Source organism: Salvelinus alpinus, chromosome 35, assembly GCF_045679555.1.
Source record: "Salvelinus alpinus chromosome 35, SLU_Salpinus.1, whole genome shotgun sequence".
NCBI classification, from domain to species: domain Eukaryota; kingdom Metazoa; phylum Chordata; class Actinopteri; order Salmoniformes; family Salmonidae; genus Salvelinus; species Salvelinus alpinus.
The window spans coordinates 23,974,330-23,992,610 of record NC_092120.1 but is presented as its reverse complement, the minus strand read 5'-3'; the positions used below and the strand labels follow the sequence as shown (position 1 = coordinate 23,992,610).

Sequence of the window (18,281 nt, the reverse complement as noted above, 5' to 3'; positions counted from 1 at the left end):
CACCCTTCCCATTCCCCTAGTCTATTTGTCTGCATGCCACGTTCGAATGTGTGCGGCACACACTCCCCGTCAGCCTTCGGAGAGGGGTTGCAGCATCCCCAACAGGGCCCAGAGCCCAGAGTGGCATGCTTGTTCTTCACGGTATAGAAGTGAGAGGAAAGGAAGAGCTTCTGGTTTATTACCCCCACTAATACTGATTCATGGGATTACCTGTGGACAGGGTTGTCCTTGGCCTGGGTTGGTGCTGAGCTGTGGAGGGAGTCTGTGGAGACTTAACCACAGGGGAGATGGGAGATGAAGGGGGAATGAAGCAGGAATGCAGTCACTGACAGAGAGGCCTGCCATGATGGACGAGGAAGACGAGCCGTGAAAGAGATGAGCACACTGTGGTTCAATGTTCCTAATTTTAGTCAGGCACCGGTATGAAGCCCCTCGCTCAGCAGAGAGGTTTGGTGGCAGGGGGCTCTCCAGAAGGCTCAGTGACCCAGAAGCAGGTGGAAGCCTATTAAAGAGGTTGGAAATAACTTGTCTCCTCTGTGATTTACTTGAGGGGCTTTGAGCTACGATAATGCAGCCCTGCTGATAATCACAGTGATGGCTCATCAAGCACACCTGGCTGGCCATCAGAGGCGGGCGGAGACCATGTTCACATTCACGGCCATTAGTTTTACAGCACTCACAGGAGGACGCCCGGGCTCCACTATATAGGTCAGAGCAAGCCAGGAAGAGAGGCGTTGTTCCCATGGAACAAGCAGAATATACCCAGTCCATGGCAACACTGTTTTTTGGAGAATAAATTAACTTTAGTCATAAGAACACGAAGAGGGTCCAAGCATCCCGTCTGTTCACTCTGGTAACTAGCACACTCCCAGAGATCCCCACTCTGACATGACCATATATTTCCTCATGCTTAGACCTAAGCAGCCCAACAAAGGTGAGGAGGATCATAATGCAATGATGAAGTGTGGGGTCAGTGTGGGTTCTGGACCAGATGGTCTGGGGGTAGGGTCAGTGGAACTCAAGGGTGTCCAGGTGGTGATTAGAGACTCCTGGAGGGTGAACGAGGTGATGGAGAGGAGTATGCGAAGGTGTGGGAATCAGGATCAGGCCACCAACAGAACAAACAAGTAGACACAACAACCTAAACCTTGTGTTGTGAAAACAACAGCTGGGGAAATTACAGGGCAAGAAGTCAGGCTTTGATATCTGAGACAGGTATTTGGAGTCACCATTGGTATGAAAATGATCTGGAGGAAAAGAACATGACAGACAGGATACAATGGTGCCACTAAAATACATTTACATTAGAACAGTGTGTGCATCCTCTCTCACTTCACAACTATAAAATTCCCTCTCCTCTTTCCCTGTCTATCTCTTTCAAAATATTATAATTTTTTTCCTTGTGTATCCTTTCTCTACTTCATCTCATTTTTTCCCCCTGTGTTTTTGAGCGAGAGCTGGCTCTGGGCTCTCTATTTTACTGATGAATGGGTGGTGTCTGCGGCTATTGGGAAAAGGGAGTGTGCTTAATGTGTCATCAGACAGGACATGGAGGCTGTGGTTGGTGGAACAGGGAGGGGGGGTGAGAGATGGTTTGTGGTGGGAAGAGATCGCTGGGCATATTAAAGACTGATGACTGTGGAAGACATGGGACAAATGGCCACAGGAAATAGGCATGGATTTTGTGGTTGAGTGTGTGTGTGCATGTGTGTGCGCGTGTGTGTGTGTGTGTGTGTGTGTGTGTGTGTGTGTGTGTGTGTGTGTGTGTGTGTGTGTGTGTGTGTGTGTGTGTGTGTGTGTGTGTGTGTGTGTGTGTGTGTGTGTGTGTGTGTGTGTGTGTGTGTGTGTGTGTGTGTGTGTTGTTTTCTTCCAGCAAAAAAAAATATTTTTACAAAGACCACCTCTCAATCAAGGGTTTCAGTCTGGAATACAATTTGGCCACATTATCACCACAGTCGATGGTCTGCCATTCCACTTTTCAAATTCAATTATATAATGAAGCAATTACTCTGAGATTAAATAAAGTCTGAGGAAATATCCTCTCTAAAATGACCAAAAATATGAGCGTTTCTGAGGTTTCGTAGGTAAAATCCACAGACGAAGCAAACTGCTTGTAGAATGATACACTTCCCTCTATTTATCAAGACTAGAAACATATCAGTCAGACCAAGAAAACTAGAATGATCTTACAATAAAAATTGCAAATCATTTAAGGATTTGCAAGTGGTTAATAACATGTATTACCAAAATAGTCTGTGTTACCAAACACTGACAACTATGACAATGTCACATACTGTACAAGAATATCTAGACCTTGTCACACCGCCCAGATCCTCACCTGCACACTTAGTCCTGCTGATGAGGGGTGGTCCGGGTGGTCCGGTGCCGCCCTCTCCGGGCCGGGTCAGCAACACACTTATGTGATACTCCGTGTCTGGGTCCAGGTGCCACAGCTTGTAGGTGACCATGTTGACCCCATGGACCTCGGACCAAGGTGATTGGCTAGCCCGGTACTCAATCTCCTTCCTGATGATAGGGCCATCTCCCAGGATGGAGTTGGTGTTGAGCTGGATGATCAGATATGTGGAGCCCGCTCGCAGCAGCTGTGGGGGCGCGATAGGGGAGGGGGGAACTGTAGGAAGAAGACAGGGTAGGAGGCTGTGAGGTTATTTAAATGTTATTTTTGCTTCTATACACTGTAGCTGTATTCATGTGACATTTGAGGACTATCTTGGTCAGAAGCGGTTGAACTGCATTCCACTGTCCTTAAAAGTACTATGTACTATTGCAAATCAGTCTTATTACAGCATGCTTATCAGCTTTTCATACTTTCACTCCATCTACAACCTTCAGGTTTGTTTGAGCCCCCCACAGATCAAGGGTTCAAATAGCAGATTGGACACACCTATTAATAGCGCATTAACGAGCCATACATGAACATAGCAGATAACCGTGAGTGAAAAAAAAACTGCTGTACATATGGTCTGAGGAATGTGTATGATCTCAGAACACAAGCTCTCTTAATTGAGCGATGTGTGCCTCCCGCTGGCACCATAATTAATGCAAGAGTTTCACAGAGGAAGTCACCATGATGAAAGAAGACACCCAACATCATTTCGAGGGCAAGTTGCCAAAGCAGGATTAATTTCAGAGGCCACCGTCCAAATGTCACTTACAGCAGACTCTCGGAGCCACTGAGCAATTACACAGAAATGTGACTGTGTGAGGGGAAGAAGGGAATGCAGAAAAATTAGGACTAAGAGCGACAGAAAGATCAGAGTTAGATCTGTGGCTGTGACTAATCCCTGATTCCTGCAGAGGTGCCGGTGTCTATTATGACTGTCCTCTCAGAGGGCTCTCGTCTCTATTCCTGCCTCATCCCATGGACACTTCCATGGAGCACGTACACACTGCAGGCAATCATGCAAGCCTCACAAGCCTCTGGAAGCACAGGGAGACACTATATATTGATGTAATTTCACCTCATCTCACATCAACAATACTCCCGTACTGTACTTTCCCAAGGATTCTATAAGTGGCATTATTCATTAATGTTGCATTTCTGTTTTCAGCACCATTTTGTATTTAGGAACACAAACCCAGCTGACTGTATCAGCTGGAGGTTTGTTAATATAGCTTTTTATTTACTTATGTATTTGCTCAATTATTATTATTTTTTCGAGATCCCTGAAAATGATTTTTTCATCGAAACATGACAACTGATATGATAAATCTTAGCCTAAAAACCTCAGGGGTGAAACACCACAAAATGTGTTCTACTTTGCAGGGACTCAACACTGTCCTCCATGGGCCTCTTTGCAATTTACATGATTACTTTGTGCATGCAATCTATGGGCCAAATGGGGAGCACTTGTGGGATCTGAAATTAGTTGATCAAGCTAATTAAAAGGCTGATTACCCTCTCGTTAGCGGGGGCAGTGGGGGAGGGCTGTTTATAAAAGCCTTGTTAAGGGGCACGCACTGCAGTCCCTGTGAAATACAACACAGAGTATGAGTTATGGCCCTGTTGCAGAACGGCTATGCATCAGTTCTCAGGAGTCAGGACAGAACACACCATGCCAAAAATAACCCACATATTCTGAATTTAAAAAAGCTTCGGCAACAACCATGTCACTACTATAATGCTACTAACAATTCTAGAGCTGAGAATTCTTTGTACAGTTTTCTATGGAGCTGAGCACATTACTTGGAGATTGTATGGCCGTCTGTCTGTGAATTGATTGAGGCTGTTGCTTACTGGCAGACACCGTGTGAGCTCTGTGCTGGTCTGGCTAGGGGCTGTGCTGTCATCCACCAAACGGTCCGTATCACTAAACTCAACGTAATCCGTGCTACTATCAATTGATTAGATTGGTGCTACTTCACAAACCCCCCGTTACTTATTCTCTCTCCCCCTCCTCTCTTTTTTCTTACTCTCTCTCTCCCTCCCTCTACCACCTCTCCCTTCTTTCAAGGCCTGTTTCAAGAAGTGCTGATGCAAAGGATACAAAGCACTAGAGGAGACGAGAAGAATAGGACTTCTCCATGTCCTTATTTCCCTCTCCATCTCATTCCTTTGGTTTAGGGATTGTGGCCTGGCGTGGCATCAAACCCTCCTATTGAGCCGTGTCATCAAAGAGCTGTCAGAGCAGTGTCAGGCTCTAGGGTTAGAGTGAGTAATGGGACTGAGGTTGGGCCATCTGATAGCATGATATGAAGGGGCAGAGATATTGGATCAACATTGGAGTCCAATAGATCAGCTCTCCAACACTGCTCTACTGATCAGCCTGGAACAGTATTATTATTATTTACCTTTATTTCAACAGGGAAGTCATAAAGTCACTTTTACAAATGAGCCCTGCACAATACAAAAACAAGCACATACAGTACATCAGGCAAACATAAATATAGACAATATACACATGGTGGCAGTTAGCCTAGTGGTTAGAGTGTTGGGCCAGTAACCGAAAGGTTGCTGGATCGAATCCCCGAGCTGACAATGTAAAATCCTGTCGTTCTGCCCCTGAACAAGGCAGCTAAAGACGGCTGCTAGAATCTTGACTAGAACCAAAAAATGTGATCATATTACTCCAGTGCTAGCCTCTCTACACTGGCTTCCTGTTAAGGCAAGGACTGATTTCAAGGTTTTACTGCTATCCTACAAAGCATTACATGGGCTTGCTCCTACCTATCTTTCCGATTTGGTCCTGCCGTACATACCTACACGTACACTACGGTCACAAGACGCAGGCCTCCTTATTGTCCCTAGAATTTCTAAGCAAACAGCTGGAGGCAGGGCTTTCTTCTATAGAGCTCCATTTTTATGGAATGGTCTGCCTTCCCATGTGAGAGACGCAGACTCGGTCTCAACCTTTAAGTCTTTGTAGAAGACTCATCTCTTCAGTAGGTTCTATGGTTGAGTGTAGTCTGGCCCAGGAGTGTGAAGGTGAACGGAAAGGCACTGGAGCAACGAACCGTCCTTGCTGTCTCTGCCTGGCCGGTTCCCCTCTCTCCACTGGGATTCTCTGCCTCTAACCCTATTACAGGGGCTGAGTCACTGGCTTACTGTTGCTCTTCCATGCCGTCCCTAGGAGGGGTGCATCACTTGAGTGGGTTGAGTCACTGACGTGATCTTCCTGTCCGGGTTGGCGCCCCCCTTCGGTTGTGCCGTGGCGGATATCTTTGTGGGCTATAGTCGGCCTTGTCTCAGGATGGTAAGTTGGTGGTTGAAGGTATCCCTCTAGTGGTGTGGGGGCTGTGCTTTGGCAAAGTGGGTGGGGTTATATCCTGCCTGTTTGGCCCTGTCCGGGGGTATCGTCGGATGGGGCCACAGTGTCTCCCGACCCCTCCTGTCTCAGCCCCCAGTATTTATGCTGCAGTAGTTTATGTGTCGGGGGGCTAAAGTCAGGCTGTTATATCTGGAGTATTTCTTCTGTCTTATCCGGTGTCCTGTGTGAATTTAAGTATGCTCTCTCTAATTATCTCTCTCTTTCTCCCTTTTTCTCTTTCTTTTTCTCTCTCTCTTTCTTTCTTTCTCTCTCTCGGAGGACCATGCCTCAGGACTACCTAGCCTGATGACTCCTTGGTGTCCCCAGTCCACCTGGCTGTGCTGCTGCTCCAGTTTCAACTGTTCTGCCTGCGGCTATGGAACCCTGACCTGTTCACCGGACGTGCTACCTGTCCCAGACCTGCTGATTCAGAGGGGTTGAGTTAAATGAGGAAGACACATTTCAGTTGAAGGCAGGCATCCCCCTTTCCCTTTCCATGAAATACACATTAAGATTCAAAACACAGTCAATTAAAACAAACACATGATTCACCCCTTGGTGACAGTCCCAAGATATTAACACAGACATATTTATTAATTGAATGGAGTGCTATAGGCAGCAGGTATTTAGTGGTTGGGGCAGTAACCAAATGGTTGCTGGTTTGAATACTTATGGTAAAAAGTCTGTCGATGTGTCCTTGAGCAAGGCACTTAACTGTTTTATTGTATGTGACAATAAAACATATTTTGTTTTTATTTATAGTGTCCATATACATATTTGGAGTTACAATTATTGTATTTGAAGGATGTGCATTGCTTACGATAGCGCATGCATCATAGTCTATATCAGTGGTTCCCAAACTTTGTATGGTCCCGTACCCCTTCAAACATTCAACCTCCAGCTGCTTACCCCCTTCTAGCACCAGGGTCAGTGCACTCTCAAATGTTGTTTTTTGCCATCACTGTAAGCCTGGCACACACACTATACGATACATTTATTAAACATAAGAATGAGTGTGAGTTTTTGTCACCTACCGGCTCGTGGGAAGTGACAAAGAGCTCTTATAGGACCAGGGTACAAATAATAATATAATAAAAATAGTCAATCATTTTGCTATTTTTTTTACTATCTTACATATAAAACCTTATTTGTTCATTAAAAATGGTGAATAACTCACCACAGGTTAATGAGAAGGGTGTGCTTGAAAGGAAGCAAACAACTCTGCAATGTTGGGTTATATTGGAGAGAGTTTCAGTCTTAAATCATTTTCCACACACAGTCTGTGCCTGTATTTAGTTTTCATGCTAGTGAGGGCCGGGAATCCACTCTCACATAGGTGCGTGGTTGCAAAGGGCATCAGTGTCTTAACAGCGCGATTTGCCAAGGCAAGACACGCTGTGCGCAGCCCAATCCAGAAATCTGGCAGTGGCTTCTGATTAAATTCAATCTTCTCAGAACCGACAGTTGCAATTTCGATGAGGCTCTCTTGTTCAGATATCGGTAAGTGGACCTGAGGCAGGGCATGAAAGGGATAACGAATCCAGTTGTTTGTGTCATCCGTTTCGGTAAAGTACCTGCGTAATAGCGCACCCAACTCACTCGCTATATCACATTTTCCATTGTCCGTAAGCTTCAGTTCATTTGCACACAAAAATCATACAATGATGGAAAGACCTGTGTGTTGTCCTTGTTAATGCAGAGACAGAGAAGAGCTCCAACTTATTCATCATAGCCTCAATTATGTCCCGCACATTGAATATAGTTGCGGAGAGTCCCTGTCATCCTAGATTCAGATCATTCAGGCGAGAAAAAACATCACCCATATAGGCCAGTCGTGTGAGAAACTCGTCATCATGCAAGCGGTCAGACAAGTGAAAATTATGGTCAGTAAAGAAAACTTTAAGCTCGTCTCTTCAAAAAAATGTGTCAATACTTTGCCCCTTGATAACCAGCGTACTTCTGTATGTTGTAATAGCGTAACATGGTTGCTGCCCATATCATTGTATAGTGCAGAAAATAAACAGGTTGAAAATCAAATCAAATCAAATTGTATTTGTCACATGCGCCGAATACAACAGACCTTACAGTGAAATGCTTACTTACAAGACCTTAACCAAGAATGCAGTTTAAGAAAATCCCTAAAAAAGTAAGAGATAAGAATAACAAATCATTAAAGATCAGTAGTAAATAACAATAGTGGGGCTATATACAGGGGGTACCGGTACAGAGTCAATATGCGGGGGGCACCGGTGTCGAGGTAATAAAGGTAATTATGTAAATGTAGGTAGAGTTATTAAAGTGGCTATGCATTGGTAATAACAGAGAGTAGCAGCAATGTAAAAAGGGGGGGCAATGCAAATAGTCTGGGTAGCCATTTGATTAGCTGTTCAGGAGTCTTATGGCTTGGAGGTAATAGCTGTTTAGAAGCCTCTTGGACCTAGACTTGGTGCTCTGGTACCGCTTGCCGTGCGGTAGCAGAGAAAACAGTCTATGACTAGGGTGGCTGGAGTCTTTGACAATTTTATGGGCCTTCCTCTGACACCGCCTGGTATAGAGGTCCTGGATGGCAGGAAGCTTGGCCCCGATGATGTACTGGGCCGTACGCACTACCATCTGTAGTGCCTTGCGGTCCGAGGCCGAGCAGTTGCCATACCAGCAGTGAATCAACCAGTCAGGATGCTCTCGATGGTGCAGCTGTAAAACCTTTTGAGGATCTGAGGACCCATGCCAAATCTTTTCAGTCTCCTGAGGGAGAATAGGTTTTGTCGTGCCCTCTTCACGACTGTCTTGGATTGCTTGGACCATGTTCGTTTGTTGGTGATGTGGACGCCAAGGAACTTGAAGCTCTCAACCTGCTCCACTACAGTCCCGTCGATGAGAACAGAGGCGTGCTCGGTCCTCCTTTTCCTGTAGTCCACAATCATCTCCTTAGTCTTCATCACGTTAAGGGAGAGGTTGTTGTCCTTGCACCACACGGTCAGGTCTCTGGCCTCCTCCCAATAGGCTGTCTCATCGTTGTCGTGATCAGGCCTATTACTGTTTTGCCATCAGCAAGCTTAATGATGGTGTTGGAGTCATGCCTGGCCGTGCGGTCATGAGTGAACCAGGGAGTACAGGATGGAACTGAGCACGCACCCCTGAGGGGCACCCCTGTTGAGGATCAGCGTGGTGTATGTGTTGTTACCTACCTTTACCAGGTGTTCCTTTTGTCCAGGTGGGAAAGGGCAGGGTGGAGTGCAATAGAGTGCATCATCTGTGGATCTGTTGGGGCGGTATGCAAATTCGAGTGGGTCTAGGGTTTCTGGGATAATGGTGTTGATGTGAGCCATGACCAGCCTTTCAAAGCATTTCATGGCTACAGACGTGAGTGCTAAGGGCCGGTAGTCATTTATGTAGGTTACCTTAGTGTTCTTGGGCACAGGGACTATGGTGGTCTGCTTGAAAAATGTTGGTATTACAGACTCAGACAGGGAGAGGTTGAAAATGTCAGTGAAGACATTTGCCAGTTGGTCAGCGCATGCTCGGGGTACACATCTCAGTGTGAATGTTGCCTGTAATCCATGGCTTCTGGTTGGAGTATGTATGTACAGTCACTGTGGGGACGACTTCCTCGATGCACTTATTGATAAAGCCAGTGACTGATGTGGTGTACTCCTCAATGCCATTGGAAGAATCCCGGAACATATTCCAGTCTGTGCTTGCAAAACATTTTTGTAGCTTAGCATCTGCTTCATCTGATCACTTTTTAAAAGACCGAGTCACTGGTGCTTCCTGCTTTAATTTTTGCTTGTAAGCAGGAATCAGGAGGATAGAGTTATGGTCAGATTTGCCAAATTGAGGGCGAGGGAGAGCTTTGTACGCATCTCTGTGTGTGAAGTAAAGGTGGTGTTGCATTTTTTCCCCTCTGGTTGCACATTTAACATGCTGATAGAAATTAGGTAAAATGGATTTAAGTTTCCCTGCATTAAAGTCCCCGGCCAATAGGAGCACCGCCTGTGGATGAGCATTTTCCTGTTTGCTTATGACAGAATACAGCTCATTGTGTGTGATTTTAGTGCCAGCATCTGTCTGTGGTGGTATGTAGACAGCTACGAAAAACACTGATGAAAACTATCTAGGTAGATAGTGCTCTACCTCCGGCGAGCAAAACCCTGAGACTTCCTTAGATATCGTGCAGCAGCTATTGTTTACAAATATGCATAGGCCCCCGCCTGGTGTATTACCAGAGGCTGCTGTTCTGTGTGTAAGTTCTGAGTGTGTAACCTGCCAGCTGTATGTTCTTAATGTCGTCGTTCAGCCACGACTCGGTGAAATATAAGATATTACAATTTTTTATGACCCGTTGGTAGGATATACGTGCTTTCAGTTCGTCCCATTTATTTTCCAGCGATTGAACGTTAGCTAGCAGAACGGAAGGCAAGGGCAGATTAGCCACTTGTCGCCTCATCCTCACAAGGCATCCTTGTGAGGATGCCTTGTGAGGATTTTCCCTTTCCAGCGAATCACAGGGATCTGGGCCTGGTCAGGTGTCCGTAGTATATCCCTCCCGTCCGACTCATTGAAGAAAAACTGCTCGTCCAATTTGAGGTGAAAAATCTGAGTTGAAATGTCCAGCAGCTCTTTTTGGTCATAAGAAACGGTAGCAGCAACATTATGTACAAAACAAGTTATGAACAATGCAAAAAAAAATAAAAAATAGCATGGGTGGTTAAGAACCGATAAGACAGCAGCCCTACCCTCCGGCGCCATCTTCACGTTGCTTTAACAAAGTTAACCATTTTCACTGTAGTGTTTAAAACGTCTTTATAGCTGTCAGGCATTCCCTTTGCAGCAAGAGCCTCTCAGTTGATACTGCAGTGTACCCAAGTGGCATCGGGGGCAACTGCTTGCACACGCGTTACCAATCCACTATGTCTCCCTGTCATGGCTTTTGTGCCAACAGTACAGATACCAACACCTCTTGACCACCAAAGTCCAGTTGATGTCACAAAGCTGTCCAGTACTTTAAAAATAGCCTCTCCTGTTGTCCTGGTTTGCAGAAGAGGATATCTTCCTTAATTGAACCCCCATAAACGCAACGGACATTTGTCAGGAGCTGTGCCAGGCCTGCCACGTCTGTTGACTCATCCAGCTGTAACGCATAAAATTCACTGGCTACCATGTCACTGATGAGTGTCGTGAAACAGTGTTGTTTGATGAAGGCATTGTCTGTATAGTTTTCTTGGCCTTTTCCCACAGCATTGTCCCAGCCATATCCACGGCAGCAAGAAGAATTAAGTCCTCCACAATAGCATGGGGCTTGCCTGTCCTAGCCACTCAGTAGCTCACCACATAAGACACTTCTAGCCCCTTCTAATTAATGGTATCTGTTGCTTTTTACATGTCTTACTACTCGAAAGTCATCTTAATTCTCACTCAAAAAACTCCTGTGGCTTATTTTTCTAATTGGCATGTTTTGTTTCTAAATGTCTGCGCAAGAGTTTAATCGAGTTGTGAGATAATACTTTTGCACATATAACACACTGTGGCTGAGGAAAGGCACTGCTCCCAATATAAGTGAACCCCAAATCAATGTAGTTCTCATCATATTTACACCTCTTCGATGGTCCAACGTCCCGGTCTGTTGTTTGATGCTTTCCCGGGTTAGGGGGCAGTAGCTCTTCGGCTGCATCAGATTCACAAATGTCAGTGTCCATGCTAGCTGGGCAAACAATAAATGTAGAATTACTGATGCTAGCATTGGATGTGCTCATGGAAGCAGAACAACTTGTGTCGTCGACAGGTGCAGGTGTAGTACTGCTGGTATGTGTCTCTATGGACGCAGACCTTACTTTTTTAACCAGTTATCCGTTTTTTTTAGCAAATGGAATGAGCAGCAGCTACATTTGGCCTGTTAATGGAATTCCCGCGAGAGAGTAACGGTTAATGTGATTGGATGTTACTTATTTGACTGGGCTACCTGTATTTGACATTGTGTTGTTACTTCGCTGAACACTAGATGGTTTCACTTTATTTTTGGCAGTGAAACGAGGCTACTCAGGCGAGAAAAAAAACTCATCAAAATGTATAGCCCGTTGGAAAATATAAATGGACTGTTTTAAAATGTGAAGATATTTACAACAACAAAATTATTATAATTCTATGTGAATCACATTTTTATTTGGCGTACCCCCGACCACATTGCACATACCCCAGTTTGGGAATACCTGGTCTATATGATAATATCAATCAAGCACTTCAATGTGTTGATTTAATTATGCCACAGCTGACAAGTGTGTGGGATGTGTACATTGATGACAGATTATGTAAATGTTCATTTACAACATTTACTACTTTTGCTAACACAAAGTAACATAACTAAATCAGTTTTATTCAGTTCACCCTTTGTTCATAGACCTACAGTACAGGATATGGTGAGATCCTAGCCTCGCCCCCAATGACTGATGGCGAGCGTACTTACCTTTGACGATGAGCTCAGCGAAGTTGGAGACCCCAGAGCCCCTGGCGGACTGGGTGACACATCGGTACAGGTCCTGGTCGTTGCGCTGTACACTGTCCACCTGGAATGATGCCACAAAGCGCCGGTGACTCAGGTGCTTGACCAAGGCTGTAGATATCACGTCCCCACTGTGCCTCTGGAGAGAGGGGACAGAAAAAACAGAATGGGTCAGATATAAACAAGCACACTCACAAACACATTCTTGCACAAAGACACACAGCTGCAAATGTAACAGTATTACTGCCATTTCCCGGCTTGCCCCAACCTGGGCTTGAATCACATCAACAATTGCTTCCCATGAAGCATCGTTACATATCGCTCCACAAAAGCCACAGCCTTTGCAGAGCAAAGGAAACAACTACTTCAAGGTCTCAGAGCGAGTGATGTCACCAATTGAAACACTACTAGCACGCACCGCTAACTGACTAGCCATTTCACACCGGTTACACTCACCCCCCTTTGACAACCTTCTCCAACAGCAACCCCAGCAGCTGTGCAGAGCCCAACTGAGTGATCCAATGTAAGAGTATTGCTTCCGTCCCTCAACCTGGGCTTTTACCAGGAACCCTCTGAACACATTAACAACTGCCTCCCACGAACCATCGTTTCCTATTGCTCCACAAAAGCCGCGGCCTTTGCAGTGCAAGGGTAGTGCTGTAGCAGTCATAACATTTTGTCAGCCAGTTACTTTCATGTAAATAACTGCATCTCAAGGCCTCTATGCATACAAGCAGCATACAAGCAGCATACAAGCAGCATACAAGCAGCATACAAGCAGCCTACAAGCCACTGATGTGCGCCTTTGGAACATCTACATTTTAAAAAGCCTAATAAATCCATTAAATATACACTATCACAATAAATCCATTAATTTTAGGCAGCTCTAAAGAAACCTTATGATATGAAGAAAATATATTTTTGCACCATGCCATAGGCAGTAGGCTAGTTCATTTAGGAGACAAAATAGTCCTGTTTCATTATTTTATATGATATGATTTTCTAGTAAGAAGGATATAATTCCCATTCCGGAGCGAGTGCGCATATGAAGTGGCTATATTGAGCGTAAAAGTGATCATTTGAACCAGGTTCTATATGCTAGACTTATTTGGCAACTTTAGTTGCGAATGATACAAACCTTACAATGTCTTAGAAATCAAAACATACAGTGTATGGGCTGCATGATGCGACTATAGGCTATTGTGATCTGTTCCTTGCCTATTGTGCACGCTGTTCTCTCATCAAGTGATCATATTTTCACCCATCAGACTATTCTCAATTTAATCTTGTCTTTGCTAACACATCCTGCTAATCCGTCTGGCCCAGCGGCCTTGTGAATGTTGACCTGTTTAAAGGTCTTACTCACATTGGCTGTGGAGAGTGTGAACACACAAACATTTGTTTCAATTTAAAATGGCTCATTATCAAAGAGGCAGGAACAGGGCCAGGAGTAAAAATACATGTCATCCGTATGCACTCAAATAGAGAATGGAGGCGCGTTGCCACAGTTCATGCCTGGGTAAGTTACTACTCCGGTAGTATAGTAGAGCACTTGCACTCAAATAGAGATACCTTTCTGCCGTGCGTAATATGCAGTTGGCTATTAGGCTATGTATTGTATAATGGCGCAATCATTATTTTAATTCAGGCTTTTTTGGGGGGGGGGGATTGGGCTCATACACGAAGTGTATAAAACCTTGATCGTTCCATGACATATACTGACCAGGTGAATCCAGGTGAAATATATGATCCCTTATAGATGTCACCTGTTAAATCCAATTCAAATCAGTATAGATGAAGGGGAGGAGACAGGTTAAAGAAAGATTTTTAAGCCTTGAGACATTTGAGACATGGATTGTGTATGTGTGCTATTCAGAGGGTGAACGAACGTGCAAGACAAAAGATTTAAGTGCCTTCGGGTATGGTAGTAGGTGCCAGGCGCACCGGTTTGTGTCAAGAACGGCAATGCTGCTGGGCTTTCAAGCTCAATAGTTTCCTGTGCGTATCAAGAATAGTCCACCACCCAAAGGACATCCAGCCAACTTGACACAACTGTGGGAAACATTGGCATCAACATGATTGGCGTCAACATTCCTGTGGAATGCTGCACAATAAGTTCTAATATTCGTATGGGTGTTTTGAATTAATCATCACCTTAAAAGCACTGTCCATTTCGTAGTGTTAGGCTTTGAAACAACATCCACAATATTTGTGTATGCTCCATCTTCTTAAACCAGCTAAATGGAGTGCCATATTTTAGGCAGTCTGCATAGTAAGATTATTGTTCCCTTGGTGGACCCATGACACTCAGCTAACAACATAATAACTAAATATGTTTCAATTATTGCTATCCAGGCCATTTGAGTTGAGTGATTAAAAAGGATGATTGTCCAGCAGCATAAAATTTAAATTTGAATGGCAGGGGACATCCCTCTGATTTAAACATGTACAATTACAATCAGGTATCCTTTAATACAAACAAATGAAATCTTGTCAAGATAATAATGATTATGAGAGCAATGTTGGTTATGAGGGCCATTAGTTAATTCAGCGCAGGTGCCGGTAGTCAGTCCTCTTTTGTGTCCATACTATAGCAATATAGGGTGTTATCACCACCCAGCACTCACACAGTTCTGCAAAACACTATGGAGCCAATACATTTAAATCCACATGAGTAGCTAAAAGTGCATGCCTGGTGGGCTTAATGTTTCACCATGTAGTCACTCTAATGTGTAGTCTTGCAGATGAATAGCAGGGGGTAAGCTTTCATGTTTTGGTACAGAGCAAAGGGAAACGAAACAGAGACAATTACTCTGACACCAGTGCTCTTCAAAGCCAGAATATACCACGGAGAAGGTGTGGGCATGACAAAGGTAGAGAGAGAGCGCAGAAGAGAAAATAACAAAAACAAAAGAGAGTACTGGTGCTGGGAAAGAAAGCTGCAGTAGAGATGTTGTTGAATGAAAGGAGGTACCCCACTGAACCCTGCCAAGGCATTTCTTACATTGTTCTATTCCATTATAACCACAAGTGTCCTTCAAGCCTATAGTCTCAACCACCGGCCACCTTGAGCCTAACATTAGTCTAACGTTTAGGCCAAGGCCTTTTTCAGTGTGGGAAATAGCAGGCTTGCCTATCAACACATTCTTCTCTCCCTTTCTTTTTCATTGAAAAACAACTGGTGAGTAAACAGAATCAGTCTCAGAGAAGACGTAGGCCCGGGGTCCTCCGGGAAGCAAGTGGGATGAGCTAGGCCCCTTCTCTGTTTGCTTGGGATGACTGGATGTGTGTAAGTCGTTGTCCTGTCCAAAGCCACAGTGGACTTGTCTGTATGTTTGTAAGCTCTCGAAAGCCACAGACCACACAAGCCCCAACTGTCACAAGTAAACACCCAAACACCCAAACTCTGATTAGGGTCAAGCAGTGTCAACCAGTCTGGTCTGGTGGTCATACCAAAAACAAACCAAACCCTCAATCATAGACTTCAGTGTCTACTGCCCTTGGCTTACTTCTTTTATCTATTTAGTTTTTTCTCCCTCCACAAAAGGATATTAGGGAAATCAGGTTAATCAAATAAGCCTGAGACGGATTATGTAAACTATCAGGCTGGAGCGAATTACTGAGAAAACGACCAAATTATCTGTTTAGTCTGGCAGGAGTTGGCATGGTGAGACTGGGTCGCAGCTGGTACACGCAGCAGATGCAACAATCAAATGAAAACAACAAGACAACAGGGAGGGGAAGCAACCTCATCTAAAATGGCAGCCGTGACACCCAGTCATGTATCTCCTCATGCTGTTTGGGGAAGGCAGGCATCGAAGAGCCTTGAGGACTTTTGTTATTGGTGCGAATGTTCGTGCCGCTATGACAGCTCCCTACTGGAGGCGTCTGTCCTTGTCCTTGTGATGTGACAAAATGGTTTGTTTGATATCATTCTCACTCGGATGTTAGAGGGTTTTGTAACGTTGAAGGAGGGACAGGGACGCCTCCGCTACTTTGAGGTCTCGAAGTTGAAGACGGTGTTGTGCATTGCGCCTCGAGGTTTGCATGGTGTAATTAACACATACTGTGGTGGCGGTAAGCGTCGTGGATGTGTGGCTGCCTGGTAGTTGCTGTGAGAGACACAGCCTGGAAAACAAAAGACTATCACAATGCTCTTTGAAACCTTCCATCAGGCCTTCATACGTAATGTTTTTAAAACCAATGAATGTTATTCACTCAGACATACACTGCAGTGGCCTTCCTGACCTTCAGAGGGATGGAATTTGCATGAATAAAGCATACACGTGGGAAAGAAGGGTATTAAAAACAACGCCCTCTATTTGGATAAAGGAAGAAGGCTGTGAAGAAAGCAGAGCACTGTGATTTCATGAGCAAACTGGATTTTCAAAGGTGCTGGGCTGGAGAGTCTTCAAGGCTGGAGCGTAGCATTAAAACTCTCCCCAATGCTCTGCTGAATTTGAATAATAACACAAGCATGTTTATAATTCAAAGACACTGACCCATCGTTTCAAGTTTCCCTCTTTAATGGCGTGACTACAAATACACTTAAAGTAGAACTCAAAAGTGCTGGTATTCTCAAAGAGACCTGCATTCAAATAGTATTTGGTTTCTTTGAAATACTTCAGCTGTGCTTGATTGAGCTTGCCTGGCTCAAAGGAACCAATTGAATAGCTGAAAATGAACCCAAAAGTGCAAACCCACCTGGCACTCCAGACAGACTCAATCAAACTCTCAAAAGTATTTGAAAGAAAATAAATACTACAGGTGTGTCCCTAAATCCCCACTGACCTCCAGTAGGAACTTCTCAGCTTCCGATGCCCGGCCCGATGCCACACACTGGAAGGTGGCATTCTGCCCAGCGTTGACCTCCTCATCTCCCAGCCGGGAGAAGTGGGGCGCCTTATCTGTTGGAACAGAGCGAGAGAGCAGAGATCAAATGACTGCTGTGCCGTGACAGACAGCCAATCACAATGTCAGCCAGCCAGACCAACAAAATAAATGCTTTTATTTAAAATACATGTTACGAAGTTATGTGTGGCAAAACGCCCATGTCCTCCAATTTCAGGGTTATGCAGCTATACTAGGGCTCCCGAGTGGCGCAGCGGTCTAAGGCACTGCATCTCAGTGCAAGAGGCGTCACTACAGACCCTGGTTCTATCCCGGACTGTATCACAACTGACCGTGATTAGGAGTCCCATAGGGTGGCGCAAAATTGCCCCAGCGTCGTCCGGGTTAGGGGAGCGTTTGGCCGGGGTTGGCTGTCATTGTAAAATAAGAATTTGTTCTTAACTGACTTGCATAGTTAAATGAAATACTACATTTCGTGATTTCTAAAGAGCTGCAGTAAATGATCATCAATCGGACTTTGTTCCAGCTTCATTGCCAGTGTGAGATGTGTATGAAATGTCACCATCGGCAGCTTTTCACATTATACGACAACGTAATTCAAACGTTCATGTTTAATTAGATAAGAACCAGAGACTAATTGTCACCCATGAAGGACCTCACAGCTGGTTGGAGAAGGACTCACTGACATACTGACATATCGCTTGTTCTCTCCCTTTATTGTCCTACAATCAACCCACAAAGAGAAGTCATCCGATACACAACTTAGAAATGAATTGCTGGCGGCTACTATTCTCGACAACCTTTCACCGTGGCGATAGGTCATAACACAGGCATCAACGCAAGTTAGGTGAACATCCTTTAACCAGATCCCCAGACAATTCCCGAAATCAGGCTCAAGAACATTGTTGCTGATGGAAGAGCAGTACTCTTCTAATAAGAACCCAGCTTGATGCATCGAGCTCCGCAGTGAGAGTGTGGGTTCCTCAGCAGCAATCCCACCCGGCTACACTGTGATTAACACTGGAGCTCTCCTGCTCCTCCACAACTCTATGAGGCAGACTTCCCGCAGAGCCTAACCACTGGGTTAGAGCCTCCAGCACAGGCTCGCATCACCACAAAACGGAGGACAACCCAACCTAGACAGGATACGTTACTGTCGTGGTGGA

At 44.9% G+C, this 18,281-nt stretch overlaps 1 protein-coding gene across 8 annotated transcripts in view; it reads right to left on the bottom strand.

Annotated features, from left to right (window-relative positions):
• ptprub (protein tyrosine phosphatase receptor type Ub) overlaps positions 1-18,281 on the bottom strand; it is a 341,711-nt gene that overhangs the window by 136,583 nt on the left and 186,847 nt on the right. For all 8 annotated transcript variants that reach the window (XM_071384254.1, XM_071384256.1, XM_071384252.1 and 5 more), the window contains exons 5-7: positions 17,056-17,171; positions 12,229-12,403; positions 2,339-2,632 (exon numbers count right to left, since the gene is read on the bottom strand). In XM_071384254.1, the coding sequence (XP_071240355.1) occupies positions 2,339-2,632; positions 12,229-12,403; positions 17,056-17,171 (585 nt within the window). The remainder of the gene's footprint in view (positions 1-2,338; positions 2,633-12,228; positions 12,404-17,055; positions 17,172-18,281) is intronic.